The 18515-nt window shown below is 37.8% G+C and overlaps 1 protein-coding gene across 2 annotated transcripts in view; it reads left to right on the top strand.

The window, feature by feature from the left end:
- The window catches only part of LOC126756342 (uncharacterized), a 315110-nt gene that overhangs the window by 76377 nt on the left and 220218 nt on the right, over positions 1-18515 (top strand). Inside the window, exons 8-13 of one of the 2 annotated variants that reach the window (XM_050469324.1) lie at positions 3420-4673; positions 8107-8191; positions 15746-16604; positions 16692-16878; positions 16948-17059; positions 17123-17281. In XM_050469324.1, the coding sequence (XP_050325281.1) occupies positions 3420-4673; positions 8107-8191; positions 15746-16604; positions 16692-16878; positions 16948-17059; positions 17123-17281 (2656 nt within the window). The remainder of the gene's footprint in view (positions 1-3419; positions 4674-8106; positions 8192-15745; positions 16605-16691; positions 16879-16947; positions 17060-17122; positions 17282-18515) is intronic. The other variant, XM_050469325.1, reaches the window with a different exon arrangement.

Here is an 18515-nt window from a genome sequence, read left to right on the forward strand (position 1 = left end):
TAAAATTCATACATACTATATATAAAAATTTATAGCCAAAAAATATTATAAAAAAATTAATAAATAATACAAAATGAATAAAGTAAAAAAAAATATAAAATAAATAATAATATTAAAAAAAGTAAATAAATAATAAAAAAATAAATAATAAAAAATAAGAAAAATAAATAATAAAAAATAAATAATAAAAAATAAAAAATAAATAATAAAAAATAAAAATAAAAAAAAGTAAATAAATAACAAATCAATAATAAAAAATAAAAATTTAATTAATAAATGAAACTAGAATTGTCAAAAAACCAAAATATTTTTTTAAAAAACTGAAAATCAAAATATGTGTGTATTGAAAAAATATTAAAAAAAAGCGTTTATCATAACACCTAATGACAAATTAAATTTTAGTTCGAAGGAATCTACAAATTACTACAAAAAATTAAATAAAAATTATAATATTTAGTAGTAATAGGTCATTCAATAAGTCCGCAGGTTAAGTGAGAAAAGAGAAGATTTTGACCAAAGTCAATTTTATTATGCAATATAGGGCACGGGCACCACCATAAGTACAGCGATTTTCCAACTTTTCGATACCACAATTCGAATACGATTTCGCTCATCCAAATAGGCCTCAGTTTCAGCGATTTATTCATTATCGAACATTTGAATTTAAAGTTCGAGGTTCCCTACTTCTTTAAAGAAAAAAACACAGAAACTTTAAATTTAATGGGTAATGTTTGTTATCATTCGAAAAATCATTGTTTGGCATTTATTTTTTGAAGATTATCTCTTTCAAATGTTGGTCGCGGCTACGTCTCAGATGTTCCATCCGTTGAGTCTAATTTTCGATGACTCGTTTCGACTGGTAACTGGCGTACACACGTAATGTTTTCGTCCAAGGCCTGAATCGAAGCGGGATTTTCCACATAGACTTTAAACTTTTCATATTTCCACAGAAAAAACTCTAACGGTGTGATATCGCACGATCTTGGTGGCCAATCGACCGGCCCAAAACGTGAAATTAACTGCTCATCGAAGTGTTCTCTCAATAAATCCGGCTTCTTGAAACCAAATGTCGCCGTGGTTAGGTTAATCTGGTTGGCCAATAAGCCACGCATAGACCAGTTTGGTCCTTTGCGATACCAGATCGTGTTCACTTGCTAAGTCCAAGAGGAGTAGTCATCGTTTAGGATGCCTGCGCTTGACGCGAATTTTAACAGACTCTGCGACCTCACCAATTGATATCTACTCCAGGGGACACTAAGGAGCCCCTTAGAATTAAATACCAGTGTGTGGAGTGCAGTCTCTACTGATCTGCCCTTCGTATATGCGTGCTGCGCTTTGAAGAAGCTTATAAGAGGCGCTGCGGCTCTAATGTGCGTGTCCAAGATTTTCTCTGTCGTTTTCAGCAGGAAGGAAGTTAAACCTAAACTCTTTTGAGTAGATTGAGTTCTTCCAACCTGCCTTCGGTAGGAAAACTAGCTCTAGCCTCTCTCCATGAGTGTGAGACATAGCTGAACTTCAAGCATCCGCTAAAAATCGCCTTTGTTCCTGCCGTGCCGGGAGATTTATATAAGTCGAATGAGCGATTATGTTTTGAATTGAAGTAAGGTTTGAAAGATAAAAAATTATAAAATAGAAAAACCAGCAAAAGTGGAGTAACAACAAAATAAAAAAATAATAATTAACAATAAAATTAAAAATAATAAAAAATAAAGTAAAACGTACTATAAATAAATAAAAAATGTGTAAAATAAAAAAAAATAGAAAATAAAACAAAAATAAAAATTAAAAAAGAAAATAAAAATAAATAAAATAAAATAAAAAAAAATGAAATAAAAATAAATAAAATAAAAATAAATAAAATAAAATAAAATAAATAATAAATAAAATAAAATAAAATAATAAATAAAGAATAAATAAAAAAATGATATTAATATGTGTATTAAACGTATTATAATATCATTAAAAATTTATATTATAACAAAAAATAAAAATTCAAAAATAAAATTTAAAAAAAGTTGAAAATGAAATAAAAAATTTTCAAATTAAATAAAAGAATTAAACAAGAGAATAAATAAAATATAATGTAATGTATGAAGAAAATTAGTATTATATTTAATTTTATAATAAAAAAAAAATAAATTTAAAAATTTATAAAATGTATTCCATATAAAATAAAAACAAATAAAACTAAATAAATAAAAAAACCCAATTAAAAAAAAATAAAATAAAAATTGATAAGAATTATAAAAAATAACTAAAAGACAATATTGAAAAAAAAATCATGAATAAAAAAAAATGATATAAATGTGTTTATTAAGAAAATTAGTTTATACATATTTAATATTATAATAAAAAAAATAAATTCAAAAATTTATAAAAAAAATTATTCTATATAGAATAAAACAAATAAAAATAAATAAATAAAAAACCCAAAATTAAAAAAAATAAGATAAAAATTGATAAGAATTATAAAAAATAACTAAAAGACAATATTGAAATAAAAAAAAAATCATGAATAAAAAAATGATATAAATGTGTTTATTAAGAAAATTAGTTTATACATATTTAATATTATAATAAAAAAAATAAATTTAAAAATTTATAAAAAAAAAATTATTCTATATAGAATAAAAACAAATAAAAATAAATAAATAGAAAAAACCAAAATTAAAAAGAAATAAGATAAAAATTGATAAGAATTATAAAAAATAACTAAAAGACAATATTGAAATAAAAAAAAAATTATGAATAAAAAAAATTATATAAATGTGTTTATTAAGAAAATTAGTTTATACATATTTAATATTATAATAAAAAAAATAAATTTAAAATTAAAAAAAAAAATTGTTCTATATAGAATAAAAACAAATAAAAATAAATAAATAGAAAAAACCAAAATTAAAAAGAAATAAGATAAAAATTGATAAGAATTATAAAAAATAACTAAAAGACAATATTGAAATGAAAAAAAAATTATATAAATGTGTATTTTAATCTGATAAAAATTAGTATTATATTCAATGTGATGTGTTTAAAAATGAAAGCGAAATCGAGTCTCGATTGACATGACGTAATAAATTAATTTGTTTCTACTTCCTCAACTCCCCGCTGAATATTTAACAGATTGTCCGAAATTAGCTTTAAATTGATAAACCGATTTGACGCCTTCAATCTTATTTAAAACAAAATTAAAAGTACTTACTAAATTATAATTACACAAGTTTTCCTACTTCCACTTCTCTGCCTAAAACTTAAATATAAAAAAAAAACAAAAAATTGTTAACTCTTTTACACAAACAAATAATCTTTTGTCCAAATTCTATCGAAAATCGAGTCCCACTTAACTTCCGAACATAAAAAAAGAAACAAACAACTACTACAACAACTGCCTGTCTCTACTGTCTCACCACTCTCAACAGGACGCACCAACAATCAAATTACAACCAACTGCCAACAACAATAAAAATACCGCAATGCTCTCGCCCGCTCAATTACAACACCTCTCTGTAACGTCCCATCACCATCACCTACACCCACATCAGCCAACACAACTCCAACAACCGACCATCACAACACCACAAGTACAATCCTCTCCAGCTTTCCTCTCACTATTGCCCCGTTCGTTGTCCTCCTTGTCGTTGGGCACGCGTAAAAATAAGATTGATAAAGATTTAATTACTGCGCCATTGAATAATACAACGGATTTTCTACATCATCATCAACAACATCAACTACAACAACAGCACAACAACAATGCGCACACATCACCGCTGCCGCCATACAATATGTCACAATCGCTGCATCAACCACAAACACAGCAGCAACAACAGCATCGCAACTCCGCGCAGCAGGCGCTCTTCTACCAGCAGCAACAACAACAACAGCAGCAACTGCAATCGCGACTCAAGGAGACACCGAAATCTTCGAATTCCAAGAGCAAAAATAAATACGCCGCGCAGGCGAAAACGCACAGCATACAAGAGGATACACCGCCGCCACTGCCGCAGCGCAATCCACCGCGTCAGCTGCAGCTCGACAATAACGGCAATAGCGCGGGTGTCATGAGCAATAGCAGCAACGCATCGCTGTTCGCACCCATATCCGATCTGGATATGGGCGCTAGCAGTCCGCAAGGCAAATCACCACAACCCACCTTGCCGCCACCGCCGTCGAACGCGTCAACAAACAGCGCTGCAACGTCCTCATCCTCATCCTCATCGGCGCAAAAGAAGCGCTCCAAAACCAAGACGAAAGCGCTCTCCGATCCGAAGATGTCAACGCAAATGTTTCTGCAAATGGAGACGGCAGTGGGTGCGAACACGGCCGATGCAGCCGCTGATGGCGGCAGCTGCGAAACCGATTGCATACCGCCACCGCTGCCGCCACGCCAACCCGGCATGTTGGAGGAGTCACCGCACCGAGGCAGTTTCTCGAATTTGAATGCGCCCGGCCAAGGTGGCGGTGGCGGTGGCGCGCGTCCGCCGCCCAACAGCATTGAGACGCTGCTCAACTATCCGCTCGTGTCCACATGCACGCCCGTGCATCGTGACAATATGGCGGCGGCATTCCCGCTCTCGCAGCGTCCCAATATCGTGCAACAACTGCAGCAACACCAACAACAACAGCAGCAACAACTCAACAATAGCGGCGCGGGACAGGCGTCAACAGCAGCTGTAAGTAGCGTAGCGCAACGGCGCATGCGCACAAGCAAACTATACTAGACTCTAACTGAAAGTCAAAGCCAAGTAGCAAATGCCGTAAAGAAGGCCGCACGTAGTCAGAGCTGGAATGCTTGTTTTGGTTTGCTTCGGTTTGGTTTGGGCTCGGGTACTCGTAGCTACTTACTACTCGGTTTGTGTGCTTCCGCACGCTTACATGCGTACACTTTAAGCTTTCAGCGGCTGTGTGCTGCGGCCTGACACTCTGCTACCACTATTACTATTGCTACTACTACAACAACAACAGCAACAGCAATTGCGGCTTTGGTGGACTTTTCTTTTGAATTTTTATTATGTAGTTTTTGTCACTTACAACAACAACAGCAGTTGTTTAGTAATCGTATTTGTTGGCTGTAGTTTTGAAACACTAACTTGGGGTTTTTGAAATATTTCGTAGCTACTCGTAGCGTTGTTTACCGCTATGTAATTGATAATGAAGATTGGCAAACATTTAAACGTAATTTAGTTAACCAATAACACCAATAACACTCATATAACAGTAGTTTACATTTGTATTATAGAAAATATAATAACATTTATATACCCTTAACAATCATTTATAACCTACATACATGGTGTATAATAAACCCGTTTATTTTACTAACAAAACACTAACACTAAACTAACATTAAAGTCAAATACTCATAAATTATCTGCGAGACTGAGTTTTGCACACTTCGATTTTCAGATGGCGTTTCATAACCTAACTTTTTGGTTTCACGTATTCTTACATTTGTTATTCTGAACAGTTTATATTAAGTTTGGCATGAAAGACTCAGAAGGAGACGTCGCTTACTCTATATAAATGCTCATCGTGACGAGCTGAGTCGATTCAACCAAGTCCGTCCGTCTGTCTACATACGCGAACTAGTATATAGCTAAAGATTCTTTTGTACCCTTTTATGATATAAGATATGCACCTGAGAAGGATATTATAGATAGATGGATAGATAGTAAAATTGAGGCTTTGCACTGCTGCCTATGGTCTCCCTATATCACATATCGTCACAAAGGTCCAGCATCCTAAACAATCCCAGGAGCCTGCAGAGCGCGACTGAGGTGAGATGTGATCCCTGTCCACGTAGATGGAACCTAGGGCTTTGAGCCTGCTACTGCAAATTGCTGGACAAACCAGTATCAGGTGTTCTGGAGTTTCCCGTTCCATGTCGCAGAACCGGCAGTTTGCGCAAGAGATTATGCCCATGTTGGCCAAGTGCTTCTTGAACCTGCAGTGCCCTGTATAGTGCGCGACCAGGAGACGGAATTTGTCTCGGGGGCGGTTGATCATTTCCTTAAACCTTGCGAGGTTGTTCTCACTCAGAAGCAGCTTGTCTTGGCGCTTTCCTGCTGGCTGCTGCCAATGCTGTTCTCTTCCCACTCTCTCCTCCGTTCAAAGTTGCTCCTCAAAAGCATGAGACCCTACAAGCAATGCATAGTTCTGGCCCCATCAACCTGGATGCTGCCGCAGAGCGAGCTAATTCGTCGGCCAGCTCATTGCCGGTTACTCCTTTATGCCCCGGCACCCAGTTAAGGTGTACCCGCCTGCACACTGATAAGCGGTTCAGCATTCGTATACACTCCTCCACTAAAAGCGATTTAACCTCATACGTTGAGATCGCCTTAAGTACCGCTTGACTGTCGCTAAGTATGGCGATACGCTGGTTTCGATAGTTGCGGTGAAGATTGCGTTCTGCGCACTGACTTTTACCAAAGACTTCTGCTTAAAAGGTGCTCGGAAAACGTCCTATTGGTATAGATAGTTGGGTATGCGGTCCCGCAATGCCTGCTCCAATGCCTTCCAGTGTTTTTGAGCCGTCAGTGCACCACTGAATAGTGCTGCTCCTCAGCAGTATGTCGAGAGTGGGATCGTTTCCACTCCGCTTTACTGCCGAGAGTAACTCTAAAATTCTTTGAAATTTAAATCCCCTTCGTAACGCCGTCCCTTGGAAGAAAGGCCAGTGGTATGTCTTCCCCTAGGGCCTTCAATTGTTGAGACGACATTGTCTTCCTTTTGCCAAAACCGTCTGCTGCCATTAGCAACTTGGTATGTTTCGCTACCTGTTTGATCATTAGATGCAGCGGTCTGAGCTCCAGTATGACTTCAAGTGCTGCGGTTGGGCAAGTGCGCATTGTGCTTGAAGTGCAGACGCAGGCGAGCCTTTGTAGCTTCGATATTATAGCTTTGGCATAGCTAAAAGTTGCTTTTTTTCTAGAAGAAGAATCTTCTTTTTTTAGGGCCGTTTCCCCAAGGTTCGGTTAGCAGTCATCTGTCAGTTAAGTTCTGGTTAGCTTAACCAACCCTCCCTCTTTGAATAAAGGCTGCGACCCAGACATTGAGAAACGGTTTTTCTTCGCTTCCCGTTAAAGAAATTGTTTTCATCCCGTTAGAGCAGCTTTTGAGGAGGTCAGGATTAGTAACGGTATTTAAATAATGTTTGCCTATTCGGTTTTTTTGTCTATATAAAATATACTGGTTACTGTTTTTTGAATAATCCAATTTTCACAGTCTCGAAAGACGGTTAACCTCTAAAATGCATTACAAAAATCGCTGTGCACTAAAAACAATAACAACAAAAATAATCTATTTTATTAATGTGTCAAAATTTACTTAAAACTATGAAACTTATTTACTCACCCTAGCATATAAACACATTGACCACGCCAATCCATCCTCACACCCATTCACACCACATCCATCCTCCTTCACACGCTCCACAAAATATATAACGACACAAATCGGCTGCAAATTTGATTACAAACACAAATTTTCCCTCAAAACTGCACCTTATGAATTCCTAGTGCTCATTTTTCCATAATCATGTATGTGTTATATAACAATGGCATCTTATACCGTTAAGAAACTGCTTTGAAGAAACGAAAAATAATAATTTATTCCCGCCGCCAGATCCCTTGAATTCCTTACGCGCACTTTCTCGCGCTAATTAGTATACAAAATTTTATAACTGCACTTAAGAGTTGCCTCAGTTAAGCATGATTACATATTTACAAGTACAACGAGACATATTTACTATATACAAGCAATTAAAATCAGGAAAAACTCTTGTACAAAGCATATAACTATATCTTTATTGAATGACTAGTTGTCACCAGCACCAAAAATGCACCGACTGCATGCTCCAATCCCACTTGACACTTTCCACCAGTCTGTTCCTGTATCCTCAGCAGTCTCCCTGCTGCACCCGCACCCCCTATTAGCCATTATTATCTAGCGTTTGTTTAGCTTTTAATTGCATGCATTGTATATATATTTTTTGTTTTTGTAATTGTATTTTGGGTAATTGGCGCTTATATGGTTGGAATTTTTTTTCTAATATTCTTGTTTTTAATCACTTTTTACTTTTATTTGTCTTTCTGCACCATCTTCTAGGCATTGGGACAAACGCCGCCTAATCTGAATCATCTCAACAAGCATCGACGTGTAGTCTCCGAGCACATGCATTCCAGGCATCCAGGTAATTTTGTTATTTTATTAGAAAAATATTTTCGTATTTTTTACGTATTAAATTGCGGCAAATATCTCTGCTTTTAAATAAATATAATGTAGATGGTACATCCTAAAAGTAGGCAATGAATTTGCTCACGTCGTTTGTTCGCATTTCTGCAAACATTTTTACATTGTCCTGCGGGTTTAGGTAATTTTTTGAAATGAAATTTTTTATATCGAAGTTCATAGTACCATATATAAAGGGTGATACATTTCGAGGTTTCATACTTAAAAAAAAAAAATAAAAACACAGAACTTAAAATTTAATGGAGAATGTTTATTATCATTCGAAAGAACCTCCTTTGGAAATTTTGTTTTGAAGATTATCTCTTTCAAATGTTGCCTCTGGCTACGTCTCAGATGTTCCATCCGTTGAGTCCAATTTGCGATGACTCGTTCGAGCATTTCGACTGGTAACTAAGGCCTGCATCGAAACATTTAGACTTTACATATGGGGCCGTCTTGTTGAAACCAAATATCGCCGAGATCACGTACGTTCTCACCGACACCATTTTGAAGAAACTTTTTTTCTGCATAAAGAGTAGCTCTCGAATCTTTTCGTCTCAAATGCGGCAATTTTGATTGTTTACATATCCATTGAACCAGAAATGGACCTCATTCTTCTTCTTATTTACTGGCGTAGAAACCCCGCCAGTCGTTTCTCCTTTTTGCTATGTGGCGCCAATTGGAGATTTCAAGCGAAGCCAGGTCTTTCTCCACCTGGACTTTGTAACAGAGTGGAGAGTCGTCCTCTACTTCCCTCGGCGAATACTGTGTCGAATACTCTCAAAGCTGGAGTGTTTTCATCCATTCGGACGACATGCGAGTCAAGTCGCGAGCCCTCATTCACCACCAGACCCATTTGCTTTGCTTCTTTATCCATTCTGGAGAACGCAGAACTAACGGCGCGGTTGTTGAGTCCAATGATATCGATGTCATTGGCGTACGCCAGCAGCTGTACACTCTTATAGAAGATAGTACCTTGTTTGATAACGAGATATTTTCTCTTGCCCTCATTCACCACCAGACCCATTTGCTTCGCTTCTTTATCCATTAGTTCTACAGCTCGAATTATTTTCTCCAGAAATAGATTGAAGAAGTCACATGATAGGGAGTCTCCTGTCTGAAACCTCGCATGGAATCGAACGGCTCGGAAAGGTTCTTCCCGATCGTGGCAGAGCATTTGGTATTGCTCAACGGCAGTATTAGTTTAGACACACCGGCATAGTGGCAGTTCCTTTTCGTGCTGTCGAAGGCGGATTTAAACTCAACGAAGGTAGTGTGTGTCGATCCTCTTTTCACGTGTCTTTTCCAAGTTTTGGAGCATAATGAAAATCTGGTCGATTGTGGATTTTCCAGATCTAATGCCACACTGATAAGGTCCAATCAGTTTGTTGACTGATGGGCTTCAGTCTTTCACACATTACGCTCGATAGAACCTTATATGCGATGTTAAGGTGGCTTATCCCACGGTAGTTGGCGCAGATTGTGGGGTCTTGCTTTTTGTGTATTGGGCAGAGCACACTTAAATTCCTATCGTCGGGCATGCTTTCGTGGGAAGCATTATAAAGAAGCTAATGCATGCTCCTTATTGGTTCTGCGCCGTCGTATTTGAATAGCCGGCAGCACGTTGGACCCTGCCACATTGTTGTTCTTCAGGCGAGTAATTGCTGTTCGAACTTCTTCTTGGTCGGGCAATGGAACGTCTGCTTCATCGTCATCGATTGGCGATTCAGATTCACCATTCCCTGTTGTTAAGCTTTCACTGCCATTCAGCATGCTGGAGAAGTGTTCCCTACACAATTTTCGTATGCTCTGGGTCCACTACATGAGCTCTGGGGATTCTGCAAAAGTATGCTCCGGCCTTGAAACCTGCTGTTGGTCGCCGCATCTTTTCGTAGAATTCTAGAATAGTAACGTGACGAGGTAGGCAGTCTGCTTTCTCTCCGCTGCGACACGGCACTCCTCATCGTAACTGCTGTTCTTTTGCATTTTCCGAAAACCAATGGTCTCGTTTGTAGCTGTACGTAAGGAGCTTGAAATGCCGTTCCACAGTTCCCTTATAACGAGTTGCTGTTGAGTGCTCTCTGAGAGCTGGAGTGTAAGTCGAGTAGAAAAGCGTGTAATAAATTTGAAAAAACATACAAAATTTTCTAAGACTAAAAACATTGAAAAACAAAAATATAAAAAAATTTTAAAAATATATTTGTTTAATATGTATATTATTATTTTTGTTTTTTAATTATGGAATGTATTTTCTTATAGAAAGTAAAATCATTAGTTTATTTTGGTTTCGTGTATATTTTTATTTGTTCAATGTCACTTATTTTTAGAAGAAACCACCATAAAGACCTTGCCTTGCGGTTGTGCCCTTTCTCATAGTTCCATTAAAAGGCTTTCACTTGAGATCTTGACCGCTTTCATGTTCGCTTGACCAAGCCGCTGCTTTCACATGTGTCTGCCGTCGTCAATTACTCACTATCTGCCTCTATTTACTACAACAATGCGTTGGGCGATAAAAATGCATTACGATTTCTTTTAAATTATCATTATGTGTTGTTGTTATTGATGTTGTTGTTGTTGTAATTTTTCGTCTCGTGCTTTACATCAATTCCATTTGGCAATAAAACACAAATGTTCTTGCTACAGCCGACTTATCTGTGCATTCCAAAGCAAAGTACTCGCCACTGAATGAAAAGTCAAAAGAATGCGTGATGAAGCTGAAGATCGCCACACGATGCGTACACATTCATATTCGCCAAAGTAGTGCAGAGTTAGCTCGATCTCGGTGGCAGTTGCACAGCTAAATCGACATTCAGTCGTGGCGCCATCTGTTTTGCTACTTTGTCAGTGGTCATAGTGAGTCGGTGGGAAAGTCTAAATGAGTGTGCGAATCTTGTATGTATTTGTTAGCTTGCTAAGGTAATATAGCTGTGAAATTGGAAAGATGTAAGTTCACATATTCAAAACTTTTCATTTCCAGCAACCGTATCTAGGGAAATCCGGGGGCCTATTCTGTAACTCGATTCGAAAATGTATTCTATTCGAAATTTGGATATACTTTATCATTATGCGAAAGTTGTACCACCCTGTGCCAGAAAAAATACGTACAATATTCGTTTTTGCCTTCTACAACTCAAAAGCTAACGAATATTTTATTCGAAAATTGGCTTGAAAATCCTAAAATCGAGTTACAGAATATAAAAAATCCGAATTCGAGTAAATTGATTTTCGAATCGAGTTACAGAATAGGCCCCTTGGATCTGCATTTTTAGTTTCGAGTTCGAAATCTAACCATCGTAGCGCAGCAAATAGCTTAGTAACTACGTAGGCACTCCATGAACACATAAGTTAAAGACTCGACTTCATATATTTCCAGGGTTTTTAAATTCGCTTTTGGTACTTGTTTTCAAAACGCTTAACCTTCTTTCGGTTGCTTTGAAACAAGAAAATTTTAAGGAATCTTATGAAAGTATCTTAGTTTTTGCTTGAAAATTTTACTCGGGATTCATAGCATACCTCACTGCTATAGAAAATTCCTTCCCACATCAGGTTAGTGAGGTAAAGTTAGCCAAACAGTCTCCCAACTTGTAAGTTTTTCTTTGTAAGCTCTGTCGTAACGCAAAAGTCTATCGCTACTCTAAATCATAACCTACAAGTCGTAAGATGTTTTCACACCAATCAAAGTCGTAAAGGGGATTGTCTCACATCCATTTGATTTTGAGTTTGGATTTTTAAAACTAATAGAATAATCTCTATAATTTTTCTATACTCGTAATACATATCTTAGTTCAATGTCAGAGTAAATTCCTTCCCTCATCAGGTTAAGGAGGTTCCGTCAACCAAATTGAGCCAAAATATTCCCCATTCTGTCAGACTACCCTTGTGAGCTCAGAGTCTAAGACAGAAGTCTTTTTTTACGCTAAATCATTAAATATAATTAGAAGTCTTTTCACGACGGTCTTGATAGGACTCACATCCCTCTGGGATTGGATTGGAATTTTAAAACTAGTAGAATAATCTATTTGATATTTCAATACAGATCTTCAAATGTAGAGGAACTTATATTTTTTAGGATTACTCTTGTGTCTTATTTATCCTCGCTCTCAAAAATTCATCAAACAACCGTCCACCTATGGTTCGAACGTGTCAAAACGTGGACGTGGACTGCTATATATAGTCCGTTGTGAGGCCATAGCAAAGAACAACTCCTGTGTTCGAACTTACAAATTTGCACAGGCATTTAATTTACATTCCCGCCAGGTGAGATGTCTGAAAGCATGCGTTCCCAAGTGCTGAAGTCGTGACTTCCTAAACGCGGCACAGTCAATAAGGAAATGTTGTGTTGTTTCCACCGCATATTCTTCCATACAGCTTCTGTAGAAGGCGTCTGGTAGGATTCCCAGCCTTACTGCGGGTCGCCAATGGCCCGTTAGAAGCCCCAAAACTAGTGGGAGGCTAGCCTTGCTGAGGGCAAAGCGACAACTAAAGGCCAAAAGGGCCTAATAGATGACAATTAAATGAAGACGTGTTTACTTCAGTTTTTAAGCAAAACTAGATCTGAGCTTGCTGCGAAGGGTAATGATTTAGCGAGCTGTTGCCGCCACTTGAGTTGAAATGCTAGTTCTTATTGTGGGTGATATGGATTATGGATCGTTGATGCTGTGTTTTGAATTTCATGTCATGTCGACTGATACTGAGAACTTTGTATAGAGTTCGTGATAGTTAGGGACAGTCTCGGACCTATTGAAACAGTACATTATTAAAGCAGTTGGTGTTCATCCTCAGATTTTGAAGTTTCCTTCATCTTTCCGTATTGTAACTTCACAATATTTGCGTTCGATTCGAGTTCCCAGTTCGGCTTAAGACCTATGGGCTCCTCCACATTTGAAAGATAGCAAAAATGTTTATGCAGATGTTTAAAATCTCTCGAAAAGATAACCGAAACTATTTCTCTTCTCAAGAAAAGATATCGGAAACTATTATATTTCCCTTCTGAAGTTTTTTTTTTTTTGAGCTAAGCTCCAAACTTGGCATGGAGAATGAATCTGTAGAGATGAACTGCTTACTAAGAGACTTGTGAGGCGAGGTATATATCTCATATAAGATCCGATATTTTAAAAATAAATTTCGACAAATCAGTTTTGTAGCGCCCTATGACACGTATATGATCACCTAAAATGCAAAATAACGTAATATCTTCTTTCATAAGTTCATAGTCGAAGGAAAGACGTTATAATAAAAACCACTCATATTGAAACCAAATTTGAGTTTTGGTTATAAAATGATTATACTTTAGTTATCATACACTCATGTTGAAACAAAATTGGAGTTTGGGTTATAAAATGGTTATGTATTGGTTATTATATTGGTTATTATATCAGTAATTATATCGGTTATTATATTGGTTATTATCTGAAATTATCTGCCCGCAATTTTCGATTTTTTTATGAGAGGTTATTTTGCATTTTAGGTGACAATAGGTAAGTTACTCGTTCTTTAGCATAACTCTGGTCCAACAAGTGTAACTCTATATCTATTTTAGATTCCGATGAATGAATACCGACTTATACGCGTATACCTGAGCAGCTAGAACCACTTGTAACTAATTATATGCGTTGTCAAGATTTAGTCACTGCTCTAGCGGCAGCTTGCTGATCATTTTCCACTGTCAAATATGCAAGTCTCGGTTGCTGCTTCCTCCTCTATTTTTTGTTTTTGCGATCATAATTTGCTCGCATTCAAAGTTGATATTTTTTCATATGCCTGCTTTGTGGCCAATTGTTTTTGTTAGTGCTCCAGCACAGACCTACACACCCATATGTTCAGAAAAATTACTTGAATGCATTGCATTGAGTACTTTTATTGAAATCTCCAAATGTGTTTTCTCCACTTTGTTGTCTTGCCGCCGCAATTCACTTTTAGTTTTCCCATTGATTTGCTGCGAATTAGGCGGTTGTGTGGTGATTTTGCGCTAACTTAAGAATTTTGCAAAGTTGTTGCATTGCAGAAGTACTTAAGTGTTTCGAAAGTGGTTTAAAATAGTTTTTATAACTTTGGATCAAGGTTTTTTTACGTGAGATTTGTTGAATATAAAATTTGTTGATTTGCTTTTTGGATTTTTTTTTTGGTTTGATTATTCAAATTGGGTGCATGTAACCTTAAATAAATTGCTTGTTAGTTGAAAATTCCTGTTTTCGAAAGTTTGCCGTTCAAAAAGTTGTTCCGACACCTACAGTTTTTAATTCGACGATAGTTTATTTCTTCGATTTGTGTTCTGTAATACATCTCAGGATGGCGAGAAGATTCTACGATTTGACAGTATTCCAATTTTTGCGGTTCCAAGGCTTATTGATCTACCTGGAGGCTCCGCGGACCATAACTTATTTTTTCTGTCAGTTGAAAAATCCTTTTTTCAAAAGTCAGATATGCATAAGGCGTTCAAAACGTTCTCTCCGATGTTAACAATTTTCGATTCGATGAAGTTTTTACAAAAATTGTAGTTGCTTTTCCGATTTGGGTTTGCAATAAAACTCAGGTTGGTGAAAAGAATCCACGAAATGCGACGATTCCAATTTTTCAGGTTCCAAGACTTATTGTTCTAATCTCTGTGGACCATACCGACCTTTGGCTGTCAGTTTAGAAATACTGAGGGGTTCAAAATGTTCTCTTCCGATCCCCTCAACGTTTGCTTCGATAAAGATTTTAGAGAATTTGTAGTTACTTTACGATTTCGGTTTGCAAAAACACCGATTTCAATTTTTGAGATTCCAAGACTTATTGTGCTACTGATCTCCGTTGACCGTATTTGGCTGTCAGTTGAAAAAATTCTGTTTTCGAAATCCAGAGATATAAGAGGAGTTCAAAATTTTTTCTCAGATACCTAAAATTTTGTATTCGACGAAATTTTTAGGGAAATTAGGCAGTTACTTTTTCGAATTAGGTTTGAAACAGAATTCAGTATGGCTAGAAAGTTCCACGAAACGACACTATTCAAATTTTTTAAGGTCCAAGACTTTTTGTGCTACTAGTCTCCTAGGACTAAATCGAGTTTTGGCTGTTTTCGAAAATCAGAGATTCATGAGGGTTCAAAATGTTTTGATTCTACGAAGTTTTTAGAGAAATGAGGTACTTACTTTTCAGATTTCAGTTTGGAGTAGAACTCAGTTCCGATATTAATCTTCGTGGACCATACCGTTTTTGCGAAGCTTATGTCCTACCGATCGAACGCCTTCGAAGTCTTTAACCACGATTTTTGAAGGTCTATTTCACATGCCATCGGCTTATGGCTTCCTAAAGAGCTTTTGTCAGAGCCGTAGAAAGAAAACCGGGGAGGTTATTGGATACAGCCTCCCTGATCCATCGGTTGTTAGAGAAAAAATCTTAAAACTGCGGAGCACCGGACCGCCCACCTGAGAGGAATTATCCCTAACCTCTCCCCCTCTCTCACTCACACATACATATATTTTTACTTATAGTATATTAGAAAAATATTTCAATTAATATTTTCTAAAATTTACAGATCGCATCAACAAAACCACCTCTGGTTCTTGGGAGCTCGTTGAGAAGGATGGCGAAGTAACGCCGCCCGGCACACCGCCGCCACCATACCTAACCATGTCTGGTGCTGAAGAGCAATTGCAGTTGGCCAATGACAGTGTTGTTAGTGGCGGCGGTGGCGGCATTTTCATCGAATCACATCACTTCACGCCACTAGCTGCCGCAGCTTCACCCACACCAACACCACCGCTCACGGCAAACGCCAACACCACCAACACCGCTACACATTCCAGTCGCATTTTAGCCGCACAAGCGAATATCACCCAAAAGGAGATCATCTCCATGGAGGACGAAGATGCTTCCGATCAGGAGGGTCCATTCATTGACGAAAATGGGCCATTCAATCATCTGCAACGTTTGTTGGAGCCCGAAAATGTCGCCTTCTTGGCTGTCTTTCTCAATTATGTGCTATCGAACTCAGAGCCGGCACCGTTACTCTTCTATCTAATCACCGGTCTGTATAAGGAGGGCACAGCGAAAGATATGCGCAAGTGGGCATATGAGATACACTCCACATTCCTGGTGCCACGTGCACCGCTCTCCTGGTATCGCAAGGATGAGTCCTTGGCGCGTGAAGTCGACAACGTGCTGCAAAGCGAATTCGATAAAGTGGAAATTCTGCGTAAGGTCTTTTGGAAGAGCAGAAAATGTGCACGCGACACGATCTGTGCGCAATTGCGTGAATTCCAGCAGACGCGCACCGAAGGTTTGGGCACAATTTATGGACCGACCGATGCGCAATTGGCGGAGGCGCGTGGCGACAAGCAACGCGAACAGCATATCTTCGAGGAGACATTGATGCGCAAGTTGCAGGTGTTGATGTGAGTGAAACCCCCTTCAATGCCTTCATTTGACAGCCATTATAAACCTTTATGTTGTCTTAATATTTGTTTGCTTTCTCATTACAGCGAGGAGTACGAAAAAGACTCACCTTTAGAGGATCCCAAAAAGTTGGCGCTTTGCTCGGCCTTATCAACCGTTATACATCGCATATTCATAACGCGCTCGCATCCAAACAGTATTGTTGATCGTGTGCATCATTTCGTGAGTCGTGAGAAAAGTTTTAAGTCACGTTTGATGGGCAAAAATCGTAAAGTAAGTCGTTATAAACGGAATTTTCAAACTGAAAAGATTCAAATAAAATTCAAATTTTTTACTTTTCAGATGATTGTTCGTGGTCATCCATTGGTATTACGTCAATACTACGAAGTGACCCACTGTAATCATTGTCAGACAATTATCTGGGGTGTGAGTCCGCAAGGTTACCATTGTACAGGTGCGTCTCCGTGTTATCTTTATGTTCCTGCTCATTTACTAATTTTTAATTTTCTGTTTTCAGACTGTAAATTAAATATTCACCGTCCTTGTTCGAAAGTGTTAGATGAGAATTGCCCAGGCCCGTTGCCGCAGTCGAAACGAAAAGAGCCACACAACGATAACAAAATCAGCAAATTTATGGGGAAAATACGTCCACGGACCTCGAGTGATTTTATTTCATGTGAGTTAAGCAAATTTTCAAAGTTTCGAACTTGTGTTAATGCACTAAACGCTGCAATTAAACTACATCCCTTCACTTTGGAGAAAGGTTCGTTGATCTTTGGTATCAAAGGCGAGCAAATGTTCACATACAAGTCCAAAATACTTCAGACCAATTAGTCTTTCTTCATTCCTTTTAAAAATGTTGCATATTCTAAAAGAAAATCCACAGAAACAGCACTAAGGTAAGGGTAGCAGAGATTGAAAAATTACTGGAGGTTCAAGCATACATCCTAAGTAGCTGCCTCCTTAGACTTAGAAGGCTCTTTTAATAATATCCAGCCTGGGGCTAGGTTAGGTTAGAGTGCTGATCAAAGATCGCACGTGGACTGCTATATATAATCCTTTGAGAAGCCATATAAAAAAAGAGCTCCACGACAGTCGGGTCTACGAAATCGGAACGGACCCGGATCGTTTCGACTTCAACTCGGAAGAATTCTGCCGCTACAACAACAACAACTTGTACATCTTTGAACATCTCAGAAAATTAATTGAACAGATGAGCTGGTCAATAATTTCAACACTATGAGTTTTGACGATGTGCAGTTCTGTCCGAAGAGGTTCACCGCAAGAAGGCGTGTTATCCCCACTTCTCTGGATCTTAACAATGAATAAATTGCTATTTGATCTATAAAAGAGAAGGGTACATGTTGAGGCCTACGCTGACGATATGACGATTTCGGTAATAGTTAAATTCCCGAATACGCTTGGGACTAATTTTAGACTGGACGCTTTCGTGAAAACCGATCTTAGGCGCTAGGCTCAAGAAAGCAGCTACAGCGCTTTACACCTGCAAAAGGATGATGGAGCACAAATGTTAATTAACGCCTCGGGTAGCACTGGCTCTACACAGCAGTTCTAAGGTCGAATATGCCAGGCGGTATATTGGCATGATGGCCAATAATAGAAAAGAAATAGGCGTACGGTACGGATAAAAATCCGGGTCCATTCCGGTTACTTATACCCGGCTGTCGTGGGAATTAAATTCGGTCTCCTATATTGCCTTCAAATCCAGAGAAGAGTGGGAAAGAGCCGAGGTAGATAGGAAGGAGGAATTAGTATATACATGAATGGGTCCAAACTAGATAATCGAGCGGGCGGTGGTGTATTTTCAGCAAAATTAGATACCAAAATCGCCTTTCGTTTACCAGAAGACCACTGCAATGTCTTCCAAGCAGATATTACAGTAATCAAAG

Source organism: Bactrocera neohumeralis, chromosome 4 (assembly GCF_024586455.1).
Source record: "Bactrocera neohumeralis isolate Rockhampton chromosome 4, APGP_CSIRO_Bneo_wtdbg2-racon-allhic-juicebox.fasta_v2, whole genome shotgun sequence".
Classification (NCBI taxonomy): domain Eukaryota; kingdom Metazoa; phylum Arthropoda; class Insecta; order Diptera; family Tephritidae; genus Bactrocera; species Bactrocera neohumeralis.